General features: G+C 41.1%; 1 protein-coding gene across 1 annotated transcript in view; it reads left to right on the plus strand.

The window, feature by feature from the left end:
• Positions 1–15,327, plus strand: part of TAFA4 (TAFA chemokine like family member 4) — a 40,610-nt gene extending 25,283 nt beyond the window's left edge. The window contains exons 3-4 of the mRNA XM_058032119.1: positions 11,510–11,665; positions 15,176–15,327. Of these exons, the coding sequence (XP_057888102.1) occupies positions 11,510–11,665; positions 15,176–15,327 (308 nt within the window). The remainder of the gene's footprint in view (positions 1–11,509; positions 11,666–15,175) is intronic.
• Positions 15,328–18,565: the final 3,238 nt, after the last annotated feature.

Consider the following 18,565-nt stretch of genomic DNA (forward strand, 5'->3'; position numbering starts at 1 on the left):
TGTGAGGGAGGCTGTCCAACCCCACACAGCGTCCTGAGAAGCTTTGAAAATAACAGGAGTTGAGCAGGTGTGAACGGAAGGGAAGTCTTTTTCCATGGGCATGTTCACCTGGCAGCTCCTCACAGACAGTGCCACTAATGCACAGACAGTGCCACTAATGCAGCTCTCACTGTCTCCTGCTGCTGGCATTCACTTCACATTAAACTGACCTTTTCTTGGCTTCTCAGGACCTTCAAGCAAGGGGTCTTTAGAGGAATGTGCCTTTGTGGAGCTGCTGCTGCTCTGTAGGAATATCTATTGCAAACAATGGCTGCTTCCCACCCTGTCCCTGCTGAGGCACTGAGTTGAAGGAAGCATCAAAAGGACACTGAATATAATCTCACAATGTCCATAGATTTTCAAAGCTATCTACTGTTCTGACAATTTATATTGCAAGGCAATGTGTGTTTTGAGATCAAGAAAAGCCACACTGGCAGAAACTGTTTTCTAGTGAGTTAAATCAACACAATTTTTAAGGGTAGTAAACCTCTGCAGAAACTGGGGGTTGAAAGGTTTTTTTGAGAATACCATCAGAAAAAACCTGTTAATAGCTTCTCCTTTTTAATATGCTGATTTCAAGAGGAAAACCCAACTGCTTTATTTAGAGTACCATCCTTGTGGAAGGAGTGAAACTAATGACAACTGTGCCAGGTCACCTTTAACTTGCTCACACAGGAGATGGTGGAGCATTGCTGTTAAAGTCAATGGCTCTTGGGGGAGACTCACCAGCACTGCAGAAGGTAATGACATGTCCTCTCCTGCCACGTATGGCTGCTCCATTATCCTTGAAAGCAGCCATGAAATTTGCAAGGCTTTAACTGGAACATCTGCTTCTCTCCCTTGGTTGTTTCCCTCACATCTGCAGCGGTGGTGACAGGGCACGTGCTCTTCTTCATTCACCCTCGCTGCTCTGACCTTTCCTGTGGCTCATTTTTTATGCTCTGTCTCCTTAATGACTATTCTAATTCATCTCTGCATTTGCTGATAGTCTTATTAGGGCCAAGGGAAAATTCCCCAGGTGAGGAAGCCTGTTGTTTTCTGGTAAGAATGCAACTTTGTCAAATCTGACAAGCTGGCTGGGACACTTTCAAGGGACAATTTCACTACATTGGTTCTGCAACTTGCCCAGTTGTGACAAGTGTTCCTGCTAAAAAGAGCAATCCCTCTCTTCTGCGGTGAATGACGTAAATCTCCTTTTCAGAATTACATGCATGACTTACTTCTTTTCTGGCCAACATCTAGAAAAATATCCAAGTGTTCTCCTGCTAGTTAAGCATCTAATTGCTGTAATTTCAAATAGATTTCATTGCCAGCATAGGAACGGGACACTTAAAAGCCCTTGGGAATTTGAGACTTCCTCTTCAATTCTAACTCCTCTGAGCTTCTAATCCAAATATGCTTTGTCAAGTGTCCTGGAGCTAAGCCAGTGTCTGTCTGGTTTCCTACAGGCACAGGGAAATGCTATTATTGCATCTGCTGCATCCCAAAAGAAATGTGCTCAGTTATTGGGGGGCAAATTTCCATCTCATGGTCAAAAACCCCCTTCCAAATATAATAATCTGCAAGAGTCAAGAGCTCTCTTAGTCCTTTGAGGTTGGTAGTGAGGATTGAATTTCATTCAAGGATCAAACTCCCAGAGTTGTGGTCTCTTTCTGTCAAAGCTGTGACATGGTCTGGGAGGAAGCTTTTGAAACTACGTTCCCATTTGTTCCTGTGGTATGTATTGCAGGATATGGTGGCTTCTGTTATTATAAAGTTATATTTTAACTTTTCACTTTAAGCTGAATGGCTTAATTAAAATAGAAAATCTACCAAATTTTTGTCAAGGACTGTCAATTTTAATAAGAATGGAAGAAGAACTGGATTCTTGGATGCTTGGAATGGGATGCATGGAACAAAAAAAATAATGTTTTAACTGATCGCTCTTTCATTTCTGAGAAGGGTCTGTTAACACTCTGTCTTTACTGATTTGAACAGCCTTTTTATAATAATTCACATTTTAAGCCTGGGTGAAATGTCTTGATTGTTGCTAGGTGCCAAATAAAAAAAGCTAAATTTATGTAGAACTAGCTGTACACTGACTTCCAAATCAGCTTTTTGCTGCACAAAATAATAGGGTCGATCATATAAATGGCATGGAGAAAATAAAGTGTGAGATCACAGCAGTTTGTGTGTTGTGGCAGCACCCACTTGTGCATGCCCAGGTACTGAGCAGAGATCTCCACATTTGGCTCTTTGAACTGCACCCTTCTGGGATTTTTTTGGGTTATAGCCTGCAATTGGAATGTTAAAAATTGTAGTCTTGCACCTTTATTCTTAGGTAAAGAAGATTAAAAAGTGAAAGTTGAGAGGCTCAAGAAAGCTGCAGAATCTTGAGAAGAGAAAGAAGAATTAATGGTGATGTTTTGACAGAGTCGGCAGTATAAAATGGAAAATGTGCAGACCCTGATAGCTTCTGAATTCTGACCTTAAAATTATTTTTCTGTCATTAGCAGTGTAAGTTGGGGTCAGGAGTTTAAACGTGGGCCTATGGGAAACAGTTACCAGGTTGATTCTCACTTTATTTTATTGTGATTATATTTTATTGTGTGTCTGTTACATTGCAGCATCAAGTGCCGGGCAGTCTGCAGTGTGTAAGAAAACCCACCATGTTTCAACAGTGCTGACTAAAAAAAAGTCTGTTGACATTCTGGAAACATCACTTATGCTTTGCACTGCTGGATCTGGCAGTTAAAATAACTTAAGTTTAATTAACTGTTCAGCCAGGTGGGATAGAGTCTGTACATGCTGAAACCACTTAAAAGTCCTCATGGCACTCAGAGTTAAAAATGCATTTGTTCAATTTAGTTTTATGGCCTGTTATTGCATAACTGGCAGCTGGATCTTATATTTGGGCTGCTGTGATGCTTTCCTTGTCTATTCCATCAGATAAACCTAAGGTAATCATTACAGCTGATTATAAAATGAGACAAACTTTGAAAATAATTAATCACTAGTGATCAAGACAGAGGGCTTTTCCCAGGGATTAAAGAGCAGCTGAGGAGCTGGTGGCCTGGTGCCCAGTGCATTGACTCCTCTGATTGCTTGTAACATTCCTCAGAATTCCATTTGCCTGATTTGCCTATCACAGGAAAACTCCATCCCACTTGTGCAGTGAAATCTATCATTCACATTCAGTCTTATCTGCTGGTTCTGGTTTCTGCAAAAGACAGTTCTTCCACTGGCAACAAATGCTGCTCTGATTTTAATAAACACAGAGTAATTAGTGGAAAGAGGGATTCACAGCCCATCTTTTAAATTAAGAATGTCAAACAGGACAAGCAGAAGTGTTTCATAAACCACACCATTTAATGATAACAGTTATGTCTAGATCTTTCTGGAACAGATTGCCAAATGAGGGTTAATTAATGAATAATTAGTTATTTGCCAATTTTAACTATCAAATTTGGGCAAAGTCCTATTATTCTATAGTCCCATCAAAGTAATTTAAGGAGGGAAATATACCTTGGCATTATAAAAATAAACCCCAGAGAAGCAGAATCCCTTTATGCTTTGTGAGTGTGAGCTGTTTTGAGCAGTGAAATGGAGTACAGTACATGTTTCCTTGGTTGCTCTCCCCAGTTTCACTGATTCTATTTGGACACGAGAATAAAGATTCAATTTTCACTTGAAATGAAGAGAATGCTTTTTTCCCCAAACATCTACTTTGTTTTCTGGCAGCTTCCATTTACTTAATCTGCAGAGCCTAATGACTTAGATGACAATTAGTGTTTCATATTCTCTAAACAAATATAATTCTTTTCTGATGAATGACCTTGAACTGGGTTAAAAATACCTCTGGTATTTAGTAGATTACAAATGTTTGTTTTACACAAGTAAGCCTGAAATGATCATTAGATATTTCAGGTGCTGGAGGAATGCTCAGAAAGGCACAAGGCTTAATCCTCAAAATATATTTTGTTGCATGCATATGATAGACTTAAAAGGTTTTGATTTTTTGTTTTTGTTCTTGTTTTTTTTTTTTTTAATTTCTTGAAGATTATGATACTATTAAATGAACTTCTGTCATGCCATAGATGAGCAGCAATAAGCTGCACCGAGACTGGGTGTGGAGAGCAACTGCAAATGGCAGTGAGCTCCTGGTGCCTGCAAGGGCTGTGTTAGTGACACCTTGGGCAGGATGGCTTCATTATTGCTGTGGATGGGATTGCCTTTCTCAGTTTGTGGTCCCAAATATGCTATTTTTGCTTTCCTATGGCAAGAACAACCCTTTTGTAGGAGGAAATCAGCTCTCACTTGAGGCAGAAAATTAAATTTTTGCTTACAAAGTGGTAACCATAAGCCTGGCCTGTATGGATGTGTGTGTACCTGCTTTCTCCAGGCAAGCAGAAATCTCTCCAGGGAACTGGTTTCATTCTCTTTCTTTTCTCTCATGATAAATTTGTGAAGGAAGGAACAAATGAGAGAAAAATAGTGGTCCACATGTAATAGCGGGAGTGAATGTTAATGGGACACCTGGGAAATTCTTCTATATTAGAGAGCACAATGTTGCTCATTTGCTCCAAGTTATGATTGAAAACCAAATCTTTCCTTTGCATTTTCTCCTCTGCCTCACCTAAAATAGCCCCTCAGCGGGAAGCTGCCCGTAGGAAATTATTAACACTGCTTTGCTCTGAGGTGCCTTATGAGGTTTTAAGTCTTGGATTCTGTCTGTACAAGTGATGTGTGTGCTTGAAGCAGATGAATATTGGTGCCCAGCTGAAAGGCAGCAGACCTCATTGATTGACTTCAGCGAGCCCCCTGGCAGACAGAGACCACTCATGCTTTAATTTGTTTTTGCTTCCAGGTCACCCTTCATCCACCTTCCCATTTGCAGCAGCTTTCCCCTCCTCCCCCCTGCATTTCCAGCACCTTCTCAGCTGTTTTGATTTATTGACCACTCAGATTTAATGCTTCATCCCTCAGAGAAGTCTCTGTGCTTGTGTCTGATCTAAGGTCACCTGTGCTACTTATTCCAGGGGACTTTAATCTCCATATGGATGTGACCCCTGACACTCAGCACAGAATTCTCTGTGTTACATGGTTCTCTCCAGCTGTGTCAGCAGCTTCCTCCACCTGCTCTGAAGGGTTATGATTTCATTAACTCTTTGGGTCTCATTATCAGGGTTTGAGGTCACTCACCTATTTTCTGATATGGAGGTACACCCACTGTACCCCTGGGGTTTCTTTCTATTTAGGTGCTTGTTTTGAGAGCTGTTTGTTTTTTTACCCCATGTGTTTCTTCTCACCTGAAACAACTTAAAGTGGTTCAGGGCTGCTTGCCTGAATCCCCAGTTAAAATCTTGTGATTTTGCACATACCACGCTGCTGGTTTCCACAAGGAAAAAAGCACAAATGGCTTGATGAGAACAAAATCTGTAACTTTATAAATTGTAAGAAAAACTCTTTGGTTTGAAACCTGCACATTATGGAGGCTCCATCCTCTATTCCTACATCTGTTAAATGGCTGTATATTTACCTGCCTTTTTCTTACAGATGTTAGCACTAGGAATCACAATCCTGCAGTGTATTTGAGGACTGTAAGAGTAATGGTTAGCAAACAGGATTCTTTTCCCCCTTTTTTTTATTTTTGTTTGATTTTTTTGTGTGTTACATCCTACTTTGCCTACTATCATGGGCAGATTATGGGAAGATATTTCTTGTCTGTTTATTCCTAGAACAGCTGAACTGGGCTTTTGGGGCAGATCTGGACTATCTCTGAGCACTCCCTTACTGCCCATAAGTGAAAAGGTTGAACTTTAAAAGTGGAACTGCACTGATTTGTATATTCAGAGACAATTTCTGAGAAAGTGTGTCTGTGTATACATATATCTGTACCCTTGAAGGAGGAGAGCATCTAAGATAGAACCTTGGGACATGAATGTGAAATTATGAAAAATCCCAGTAGCTTATGGAATAGTAGTAAAGAAAAAGCTCTGCTGATACTTTCAGCCTCTAACATGGTGTGTAGTTTTTACTTTCCAAGTGACTTTTAGCTTCTTTTCTTGAGAAGAGTTGTCATCTTTAGAAACAGCCTTTTTCCACTTTTACCCCTCGAAAACCCCTGCCCTGTGAGCTGGATTGGTTCTTGTAAATATGTTTGGCAAATAATATGCAAAATAGGAAGTGTTATTTCCTCTAATGTTTGTGTTTTTCTAACAATATTTGCCTTCTGGTGTGTGCTTCCTATGCCCATGTATTTGTAAGCAAAAGCCAGCATGAGATGAAGGCAGATGATGAACTGGCACCAAGCTTCTTAAAGTGCTTTCCTCTTCCAAACAGCATCAGTACTGACTTCTAAACTCATTTGTTTCTCTTAATGTTGTCTGCAATATTTAGTTCCATGGCTGTTCATCCTCCTATTGACATCCATCCTCTTACCCTTTAAATAAATGATGCAGTTGATTTTGTGCAGACCAAGCTTGCTGCTTTTGAGGCTTTCTGAGGAATGTGCTGAGCTGGGCTCATCCTACTCCAGATTTGCTGCCCTCCACAGCATAGTAGCTCTCTTCATCAGAGGTGGCAGATTATGAAACAGAGATAAAAACTCCCTTTAAATTTGTATTATCCTTATGTTTCTTAGCCAAGAAATGAGCAGAAAGAGGCGTTTGTTCAGGATTTCTGGTGGAGGCATGCTGCCTGCATGTATATTGCATTGAGACAGCACTCCCTGGGAGTGATCAGAATTAGTCACAGAGATGAAATGCATGTGGACAGAATTGGTTAGCAACCTTCTGAAAGCCTCCTTCTTTCTTTGATATGTTCCCTGTGGTTTTGAAGTGCATCACTACCATGTTTGATATTTTATTAACAATAATTGTATTTCCCTCTTTTCTTTTGAGCATTTTGAAGAGTTTTAGAAGTATTAATTGGTATCTGCCCTTTGACTCCTATGAAGAAAGTGAAAATAAGGTCTTGTCAAATATGTTTGTTGAAAAAAAAGTACTAAGAGTAATACTGAGAATATTAAGAATACCACTGGGAATAAACAGTTCAGTAGTGATTATTGAGTCATCTCCACAAGCCAACACAACTGCTGTGAGTAATGTTCAAGTTCAATAATTTTCTAGTTTGTGCTTTCTTGTTCTTCAGAGATGTCTGTGTTCTCTGAAATCCTGGGGGGCTGCATTGCAGCTCTGCACAGAACATTCTCCTGTGATAAAGATCCTACAGATGGCAAGTAAATGGTCACAGAACCTTCATGTGGCCACTTCTTGAGGTCATTAAGAAGCATTCTAGACCTGGTCACCTGAGGGCTGCTGTTATCTGTAGGTATTTCATTATGGAAGGCAGCAAAATTCAAGGCAGGGATAATCCTGGAGGTTGTTCCATCAGGGAGCCCTGTCCCATTGTGTCTGTGCTTTTATGGGAGACAGAGAAAGTGAACCAGAGCAGCACTGGTGTTTCTGGGGAGGAAAAGCTGTAAGGAAATTAGGATATGGCACATGCCAAACTGCTGATAGGAGGAAACACAGAGCTGTGTGGTTTTCAACACCCATCCCTTGTCCTGTGCCATGCCTGGCTGGCCCATGCTCTCCCTTCAGTGTGCAGAAGCTGCTCTGTGACACAGACCTTCCTGTGATGCTGATAAAATGTTTCTCCCTCTGGAGGGTTTTCTTATTTAAAAGGGAACATGTAACCAAATTTCAACCCCAAATGCTGACAGCCCTGAAGTCACAGATCTGAGTAGGTTTACACATGATGAGCTATGAATTTATGGGCTTTGCTCTCCACAGCTTTTCTCCCTCTCTCCCACTGCATTTCTCCCTGAAATGGCTTTCCTGATGTGTCCAGCATAGAATTCATTTACTGTGATCTTCACATTTTGAAAACTCTTCACTCTCTGCTCTTCTAATGACTTGGCTTCCAGAGAATCCATCAATTATAAAATATTTTAAGGCATTTCTTGAGTGTTTCTGTCAGTATAATCTCAGCTGCATGTTAAGTGTACTTTAAACCCGAGGTGAAGGTTTATTTAGTGCAAGATGAATATTAAAATGTACAGGAGAGAATTCTTATATTCTTTCTTTTTGCTGCTGTTGGGCACTTGAATGCAAATACAACAGGTTTCAGTAGATCTAGGGAGGAATAGATTGAGTTAGGGTTGGTTAAGATTTTTTGTGAGTTTTCTTAAATGTGGAAGCCACTCTGCAAACAAGTGTTTATCCTCTAGATTCCTGAGTACTGGCAAAAACAGGACTGAAAGGCACCACTTTAACCCTCAGCATTTGTTCAGCACCTGCTCACAGATGTGCCTGAATATTAAGGAGAAATTCATATGGTGCTCAACAGCATAAAAAGTGTCAGGATGTGTGTGAACAAGCAGGAGGAAATATCGATGTGAGCGTGTAGGAGGGGAAAGACTATTACAAGGGCAATCCAATTAATGCAAATGATGCATGCAGATGTCTGGGGCTTTTTAGTGCTGTACTCCATAAGAGCTGTGCATGAGGGGTGAGGGAGGGGAGTGCTGCCTTCCCTTGTGTGGCAGGGCTGTTTTCAGACCTGGCATCCCCCTCATGCCAGGAGATGGAGAGGGGACACCTTCCCTCACCTGCTGGTGGAGCTGCCAAAGAGGAATGTGAGTGAAACAGCTCCTGAACCCAGGGCTGCTTTCAGGAGGCATCTTAATCTCAGCTTCTGCAAACAGCAGTGTGTCTGTTGACTCCTGGCACTCCAGGGCACCACTGTCACTGCTTCAAAAGTCAAACAAGATAATTGAAAGGCAGCCCCAGGTTTTTGGGGCTGTATGATCAGGGCCAGAGTGTTTGATTTCCTTTGGTATTGGCTTAACAGGACTGTACACCTAAAGGAAGCAGGGTTTGGGGTGGAAAATAGACACCCTTGCAGCTACATATTGATCCTTGGAGCTGGATCTTGTCCATCCTTATGACGTACCCTCTGGAAAAAAGGCTTCTCTTATCTCAGCATCTGATGTCTGGTGAATTGTGACTTTGCTTAAGGACAAGGCTGGCCACTTGGTTTTTCAGATGAGATATGTGGCAAACACAAATATGTGGCCTGAGCAGCTCAGAATTTTTGCTTTATATTTCTTCCTTTGTAAAATCTCATTCTCAAGAGACCAAGCAGACTCTGACCTTGCTCTCCTGAAGTGAATAGAAACTCTGCTGTTGATTCCAGTGAATGCAGGACAAGCACAGTGAGCACTGTAGGAAACCAATGGAAATTTTTCCTGTTTACTCCAAAGAGTTTTGATTCAAGCTATAGCACTAAAAAACCAGATAATTAAATAAATATTAAAGTTATTAAATAAGTAAATTAACAACCTCTCTTAAATAACAATCTCATTTTACGAAATCTTTTCTGTCAGAACTTGTGCCACCTTTTCTCCAAGCATTGTCATGTCAGGTATTTTGAGGAACAGTGCTTTGGGATGAAGTGAGAAATTTGCTTTCTCTTTTGTGTGTTTTCCATATTGACTTACAGAGAAGCTGCTGTTCTCCTGACTAGTAGCTGTTTTCATTTTTTCCATGTTTATTATTAAGTACTTTCATGAAAAGTCAGTCTCTCAATAAACTTATTACAGTGGCTCTGAAGATACTTTTATGTTGTCTTCAGCATTTTGCCAACTTGCTGTAAAATACCTTATACATTTTTCTACTGTAGCAAATTTTGCTTAAAAGTAGTGTAGCTTTGTCCTCAGGGAAAGAAAAAGGAAAAAACCTCAAAAAGCTCTGTGTAGATATAATTTTTAAAAAAGTTGAGTGCTCAAGTAGAACACCACATTTCCACTCCAAGATTGAATATGCATAGTTTCTTGTCCATTGAGGTTGTTATGAATACAAATTTGGCAAGAAAATCCAGGCAGCCAAGTGTTTTCACAAGTATTTCAGCTGTACTTGAAATACTTGTGAAACCAAAACATACACAGCAAGGAACACTGCCAAGCCAACTTTTTGAAAAAGTTATATGTATGTATTTAGTACTTTTTTTTTAAGAACTCCCCTCATAGAAGTATAAATTGCATTGCTAACTCTTTTTGAAAGTTAAGATCTCACACTAATCAAGTCATAACATTTTCTGCACAAAAATTACAGTGATCTTTATTCCTCAGGAAAATTTCATTTGTAAAGGTGTGCCTGATGTTAGTTAGCAGCAGATACTGTAATAAAATAACCCAACCCAAAAAATCCAAACAAAAACCTCCAAACAGGGTAAACATGGAGTGAGGAAGAAGCAGGATAACTCTGAGGTTTGTCGCTTGGAGGATTTTCTGTTTGTGGAGAGTTGTCTGCCTTCCCCCTGCATTTTTTGTTCTCTGTGCCTTTGGTATCAGCCACACCTACACCAATATCTGGGCTGTCTCTCTTCTCATGCTTTGTGCTGCTTTGATGGTGACTATTTTTGTTATTCTCAGTGTTGTCTCTGTCTCTCTCTCTTATGAAATAACTCACCCTGCTCTGTAGTGCTGTTAATTTACAAGGTGCTTCACAAACACAGATAAGAGCCATCCAAGGCTCTACTCTAAATAAGACAAGACAAATGCAAGATGAAGCACTTGAAGGCTGCTCAGGAAAGTGAGGACATGGAAATGACTTTATGCAAGGAGCTGAGGGGCTTGTGAAGTGGAGTTTCTGAGAGGAGGTTTAGGCAGGATGGAGAGGAAGTTTGGCAGGGGAGGAAAATGATCAGCTGCAGGGAGCACTGAGGTGAGATGTGAAGGCAAGAGCAAAGGAGGGGAAAAATCAACTTGGAGAAAAGCAGGAGCAGACAATATTTATCAGAGGTTTGTTCAGAATGGTCTGGGAGGGAACTGAAGAAATCCATACAGTTTGGGTATGTTTATTTTTTCTCCTTATGGACAAAACTTGACTATCTCTGACAGCTTTACAGCCTACCTTGTTCTCAGCCTGTCTGTGATGGCAAGCATAGCAAGCAGTGCTTACATGTGGATGTGTCAAAAAGTTTCCCTACTGTTTAAGATGTCTTTCTTGTATTAAATATTACTCTATCCACTGTGTTCATTTATGAAGGGAAAGATCTAAATATAAAACCTGATGGATGTCAGGACGGCAAAGGAAGATGACTGTGCTCTTTTTGCCTTCATCATTTAACTGATTACTCTGACCTGCTCTGTTTTTGTAAGAGTGAGGGAAGATAGATTGGAAAACTGACTTACAAAAACTAATTTCATAAGGAAGAATAGTATATAAACTCAGGGAATGAGCCAGATCCTGTTGGAACCCTGGCTGCTGAGAATTTAAGCTTTTTGTGCTGACAGACACTGACCCCCAAGAGAACGCTGCATTTGACCTGAGGCCGTGGAGAAAGCTTCCAAAAAGCTTCACCTTCTAATAAGATGAAGTCCCCCTCATCATTCCTCCCTGCCACAACGGTCATCCCATTTCGATGGTTTCTCACAGGCACTGATGTGTTTTTTCTCTCCATCCTTTGCCTCTGGGGCTGTTAGGGCAGCACCAGGTGAAGCAGGGCACGTGTGAGGTGGTGGCCGTGCACCGGTGCTGCAACAAGAACCGGATCGAGGAGCGCTCGCAGACCGTGAAGTGCTCCTGCTTCCCAGGCCAGGTGGCCGGCACCACGCGGGCCCAGCCCTCCTGCGTGGAAGGTGAGTGCTGGGTTGTCATTTCAGGCTTTACCCCAAAACCTGTGTCCCTCCCCTGAAGATTCTCTCCCAGGTGTGTCAGTCATCCTTCCTTTCCCCTCCCTGATGCCTCCCAGCACTGTCTGTCAGTCCTGCAATTCCAGAAGGGCGTTGAGTGATTGGCAGAATCAAAGGATGCCCTCTACCCCTGGGGGGCATTGGGTCATCCAGGTGTCCTTTGTCCCTTGAGACCTCTCATGTACCTGGTTGGTGGCTCCCTACCCCTCTCCCTGGGGTTCAAAGGAACAGCAACCACGGGCTCAGGGAGTTCTGTTGGAGCTGCTGCTGCATTCAGAGGCCTGTGGGCCAGAATAAAGCTCTGGATCCAAACCCTCCATCAGAACCGACTCCTTTCCTACACCATCGCCTTAAAGGTGAAGGAAAGAGATGAAACCTTCTCTGTCAGGGGAACACCTGAGGAGCAGACCCTCTTAAGGGAGGAGGCTCCATCCCACCTCCACCAGAGCTCCTGCAGGCCTGGACTTGTCTCCACAAGGCCAGCTGCAGCATCCAGCCAGCCAAAAGTGTCTGTGGGGTGAAACACCACACACCCAGCCAGCCAAAAGTGTCTGTGAGGTGAAACACCAACATCCAGCCTGCCAAAAGTGTCTGTGGGGTGAAACATCACACACCCAGCTGGCCAAAAGTGTCTCTGAGGTGAAACACCACAGTGCTGCCATTTGGTTCAGCACCAAGGCCAGACAAGCTCAGGCACGTCCTGTCCACCTATATTGGTAAATATTCCGATAGTGAGAGCCTCTGCTCACTCCTGCCTCGTTAAGATTGTTTGAGTTTATTCTCCTTGATGTCTGACTTCCCACTGCCTCAAAAAAGCATAATCCTTCCTTTTGTTAATTTTAGAGACATCTCTGTGTGTTGTTGATAATGAGCCTGTGCATAAATCTTGGTGTAATTAATCCTCTTAATATATGTGCTGGTCCATTTCATGTCTGTGCCAATAAAACTTAATTTTTTCCCACAGAAGAATTCTCCTCTAAAACTAGTTTGAAAACAGCATAAGCCAAGAAATTCAGGCTTATGATATTAACTCTTCCAGATGTCTTAAGACTTAGTAGCTTGGCTAAAAATTCACTGGATAATAAATGCAGCCCTAAGACTGGGAATGCACATGGGGCTGGGACATCTGACATGGAGAGCTTTTCTCTAAATCAATATTCACCATTTAATTTGCCTATTTTTTTAGGGGTTGTTGCTCTTGTTAAGTTATTAAATCTACTCCAAGACAGATTTTTTTCTTCATCTTAAAGTTACCAAAATCCCTCATTCCATTAATTCATAAGCAAGATCCTGTTTTTATTCTTTTGTGCCTAAAATCGCAACCAGTTCACTTAAACATAAAAAAAAAGTTTTTAAGTCCAATTCTAATCTAATATTCAGAAATATTTAGTGTCAGACATAGAACTCTATGTTCTGTGTGAATGTAAATATGTTCTATGTAAATTTGTGTTCTGTGTAAACGTGAATCTGTTTTTTGATTTTTTTTTTTTTACCTATTACAAAGCTGTCAAAACAGATATTTTTTAAAAGCAGATTTAAAAAAAATAGATGCCTAGTGTTTTTATGCTTTATAATTCAGCAGTTCAGTTTAATGGTGCATTTTCTTAGGGAGTTTTCTTGTTACATCAGGAGTGTCTTCTGCATTTTTAGGTAACACATCAAATAGCAGAAATACTTTTACATGTAGCAGATAATAGAAGTCAGGCATTATTTTAAGCTCACTTAAAGACTGCAGAAGTGACACTGTCATTCTATGGCAGAAATATATAAATACTGCAGAAGCTTGATTCAGCCAACAGTTGCTGAAGGAATTTAGTTTTTTTTTTTATTGAAGTATAGTTGCAATTAAGTGTAACAAAATATTATGAATGTTAGATTTTGACTGTTCAAGTGGAAGCTTTTGATTCCCCTCACTCCTTAGGGTAATGCTTTACCAGGCTTAGCTTATTTTTGCCAGCATCTGGGACTGGAGTGAGTTGCTGCAGCACAGAAGCTGAAACTCCCTTTCCTCAGCCTCAGGATCTGATGTGTTTTCTCCCACTCTGTACATACCCTGCAGTAGACTCCTACACAGTGAAAGCAAGAAACTGTTTGAGTCTTCAATTTGCATACTACAGACTGATACAGACATTTAGGGGCTTTGTCCTGAGTGCAGGCTTTATCAGAAATGATCTCTCACCTCCCAGGGAAGGACAGTCAGGTTTCACCCATTTTTTGTCCACAATCAATCAGTATCAATGCAAATGATCTGAGACCCAGATGAAAGCTCATACATTTATTTTGTAATGTTATAAGGCTGAAATATTAGTTTATAAAAGCCAAAGCTGTGTTCCAAAAGTGTGTCTTTTCATAACATTTTTCAGTAAAAGTGCAAAACAAAGGTAACTGAATGAACATTTCAGCAATATCCTGATGTCAGCTTCCCTGCTTGACACCCCAATTTAAAGGTTGCAGAAGAACAAATATGTCTTGAAATTAAAAGGGAAAAAAGTGCTTTACAAGAAGTAGACTCCATTATTTTTGTTCATCTCATCTGAATGTGTTATCTTTTAAGGCATGTGATTCAATAGTTTGTGCACATAGTAGGATAATGTAGACTGGCTGAATCCACATCTTAAGCCATGTTTTATTTTGAAATCCAATATAGATTATGTAGGATTGTGTACTGATATGATTCATAACAATTTTCTGGGATTTGATGAGTGCCATGAACAATGCAAACCTGAGAAATGCATGCAGGTGTTTGTGCTGTTGTTAACAGCAGGTTTATAAGGTCATGGCTACATTTCTAAAAAGAATAGGCATGGTCTTAATAGAAATTGGCTTAAGGGTAGAGAATTAATAAATTTGCCCAGTTAAGGTGTACAACTGTGGCCTTCCAAAACATATTGCAGAAGTGGCAGAGTGACTGCAAATGGATTTTTAGTCAATATTCTAGTGCTTGCCAGAGGTTTCCCTGTTCTTACCTGCAGTATTTGCTGACACACCGCTGGGGTTTACGTCTCTGTGCAATTCTATTTTCTCACCCAGTGAAGGGAGAAACTGGCATTTCTCTGTCCAGTCTCCCATATGCATGTATGGATTAAACAAGAAGTCTCAGCTTCATTCCCCCTTACAGCAGGTACATGACTGAAGCATGCAAATGAAGGAGAAAAGTCGTTTTTGTAGTCTGTGGAGATGGAAAGGCACTTCCAGAGGTCAATTCAAATCTTGGAATCAGTCTCTGGTGGTGCCTGCCTCTTTCTCATTTGGATATGGCATTTACCTTTCTGAGAGCTGGTGAAGTGTTCTGTCACTTTTTTACCTCAAACACACTCCATGTAATTCACTATTAAACCAGTCATCGTTGATTTTCCATTTTGAAATCAACTAATTGAACATGGCACAGACAACCGCCCTGCCATAAAACAAGGGTGACAAAAAATATATTGTTTCTGTTTCCTGCTTCTTTTTCAGCTTCCATTGTCCTGCAGAAGTGGTGGTGTCACATGAACCCCTGTTTGGATGGAGAGGACTGTAAAGTACTACCAGACTATTCAGGTTGGTCTTGCAGCAGTGGAAATAAAGTCAAAACCACAAAGGCAAGTACAGAGATCACCTATATTTAAAGGTGCCATTCTGCTGATTGCTCTTATTGCATTTTGTCTGTGGGTGTGAGCACCAGTCTTGGCCTTTGCAAAGTTTTGGAAAGCTGTGATTAATTAGTTGCTCTGAGAGAGGAAATATTAGGTCAGAACTGCCCCTTCACTCCTGCAATCACACTGAAAATGGCCCTGATTCAGTCTGCAGTGAGCCAAAGAAATTAATTCATTGTGCTCAGTGCTAGAGGGATAATCATGTTCCAGAACCAATTCTTCAATTTGCAGGCTGAGTACAGGGATCCAAGATCTTTACCACTGTCACATAAACTTAGATTCCTGTGCTGGACAGCATTTTACCTTTTGAAAGTACCAGTATGGCTTGGGAGTTGCTGAGAACCTGCACTGATGACAGTGTGCCATACTGAGCATCACTGGAAATCAGACTGGTTCAGAATATTTCTAATTACAGACCACCCTGTAGCTGGCCTGATTTATTTTTTTTTAAACAAAACCTTTGCTTATGTCATCTTATTTCTTAACTAATGGAGAGAAAATATCATGTCCTCTGTCTGCCTGGCAATTTAAAATGAGTTCAGTGCATTGAAGTTCAGCAAGTCACAGCAAACTGCATGTCTAAATACATCATAAACCAGGAGTCTTTAGCAGGCAATAGCAAGGAGAGACATATGCTCAGCTTTTCCCTTTACAGCCTCTTCTAGCTGGGAAAGAATGTTCTTCATTAGGTTACAGTCTGAGTTAATAAGCAATACTGTCACCAAATGTTGTTTAGTGAAGGCTGCTCTGAGCACTGAAAACTGCACTAATTTGTGGATGGATGAGAGGAAATTGGATGTTTTGGGCAGCTGTGCTGTGGCACTGGTGCTCTGTAGACATTGCACAAAGGTAGTGGCATCCCTGCTCGTGGCAGAGGGGTTGGAACTAGAAGACTTTCAAGAACCTTTACAACCCCAACCTTTCTATGACTCTGTGGCCAGTGATATTTATCAAGTGCCAAAGATGTAGTCTATAGCATGCCTGGGTCCTGCTGATCTCCTGTGATGGACACTACATCTGGAATTTGGCCTGCAAACCCTGGAATCAGTGTGGATAACTGGGACTCAGTTACTGCAAGTTAAAAATTACCCTCAGCCTTTCAGATTTTTCCCCAGGGCTGATTTTTAACTACTCATTTGTAGATCAGGAGTAGCATTGTAGCATCCACTGAAGGGTGGGACTGGTGAACAGGAGTTCTAGATATTGTACAAGACAACTTCATCTCTGGACATACCAAGAGAGAGCTGGCAGTTTATACCAAAAGGACTTTATTGGAGAAGAGTGAGTCAGGTTAATTATTCTTTGAGTGAGGGTTAATTATCCTTGATGCCTTGGACAGATACTCGAGGGGTGGGTGGCAGAACAAAGACTTTTATGGTGGCACTGATGTCTGAATTGTCAGATCCTCATTATGCAGCTGCCTCTTCCTTCCTCTGGACAGCTGTAAGGAAACTAGAATGGAAAGAGAGTCCCAGGGAAAAGGGAAATATGGCATAGCATATATTTTTATTTTGAAAATGAACCAAAGATTTGTCTCAGATTAATAAACCAAATATTTCTTAGGTATGTTATTAAAATTTTACACAAGGAGGCCTATTTGAACAGCCAAACTGTTGAGTCACCTGTGAGCCTCAGCAATGGGATGCTCAAATCAGATGCAGCAAAACCTTTTGGGACAATTACAGAAAGTGTATGCATCCATGAATTTTTTCCAATTTAATAGTTGCCTTATGTCTAAAACACAATAGTTGAGATCCATTCCATACGAATTCTTTTTCTGTGTTATGCACCAGAGATGATCTCATTGCCATTTAAATTTGTAATCAATTTTTAAAGCTTTTTAAGACCCTGGGATCAGTGCTACGTGGGACAGTGGCTTCCACAGGTTAATTATACACTGAAAGAGGAAATGTCATTTAATCAACTTTAAGTCCTCTATCTTCTCATTCCATGAAAATAAGCAAAAATAGTGTAACTAAAATATTTGAAGCAGAGGAGAGTGCTGACACGACTCAGTATTTAGATGAACAGTTAGTGTCTGAGTGGGACAGTTAAAATGTGCAAAGCTGAGGAATTTGCATCTTCCATCAGTTCCCTCAGGGAAGGAAATAAAAACTTCTCTATGCTGAGTGTCTGTTTAGTTTTGTGACACATGTAGACACTGCAGAGCAGAGCTGACAAAGCTTTCCTCCTTCCAGCTGCCTGTTCTCATCCATTTCCAGGACAGGAAATCCAGCAGGACCCTCCTCACTGTGCAGCCAGAGCTGTGTCCTGTGTGTGCATCAAGGCTTCAACACATCCCTGCAGCCCCTCCAGGGTCCTGAGGGAGTTCTGCTGGCTGGGGGAGATTTCTGCTGCAGGAACAATTTATTCCCATGTGCTGCCAGGTCCCTGATTCCCTCCCATGGGATGGACCCTTGGGAATGGGCAGCAGTTTGCATGAATGGCCCTTTGGGATGTAAATCCTACACTTGTGTTGGAGGCCTTGGGAATGACATGAAGCAAAGTAAAATTGGAGATGTCCAGGAGGTGTTGGTGGCAAATTTAACGGTGAATTGCCATTTCTTTATCTGCAAATCTCCCTCATGCTATGAAATAACATGTAATTAACATTTCTAGGGAGATTCTGCTTCTCTGTGTGATATAAAGGTGTGGCTGGGGCAAGTTCATTCATTGTCTATTTGTGTGCAGTTTTTTGCAGTAACAATGCACTTGATATCCTTTTTTTGGTCGATTCTGTGTAAGTAACTCTTTCCTCTTCTTTTATAGGTAACACGGTAGCAAAGGCTAAACCTGAGGGCCACTCCCAGAACTATGGCACATGGAACTGTTCCTTGGCTGTCACACAGAGACCCTTTTTTGTCATGCTGTTATTGACTTCACCCTTTGAACTTGCAAAGGAGTTGGGAAAAAGGGACAGCACTTCTCCTTTGAACTGTGGCTGCAGCTCCTGAACCTGGATTTTGCTATATTGGTACATTACAATCTCACAAGAAAAATCAGGGAGATTTGGTTCTGCCTGAAATGCACCTTGGATTCCCAAGGATCTGAGACCTGGCTGAAAATTGTGGAAGAACACACCTGAACTTCTTGTGGTGCACCAAGGATAAGACTTTCCTAATGACACAAAGATATGTAAAATTGTTTTAAATGAATTTAGGTCATGAATGTAACTTAGGGGATCATAGAAAGAAAATGCTGATGCTAGAAC

Source organism: Melospiza georgiana, chromosome 11 (assembly GCF_028018845.1).
Source record: "Melospiza georgiana isolate bMelGeo1 chromosome 11, bMelGeo1.pri, whole genome shotgun sequence".
Lineage (NCBI taxonomy): Eukaryota > Metazoa > Chordata > Aves > Passeriformes > Passerellidae > Melospiza > Melospiza georgiana.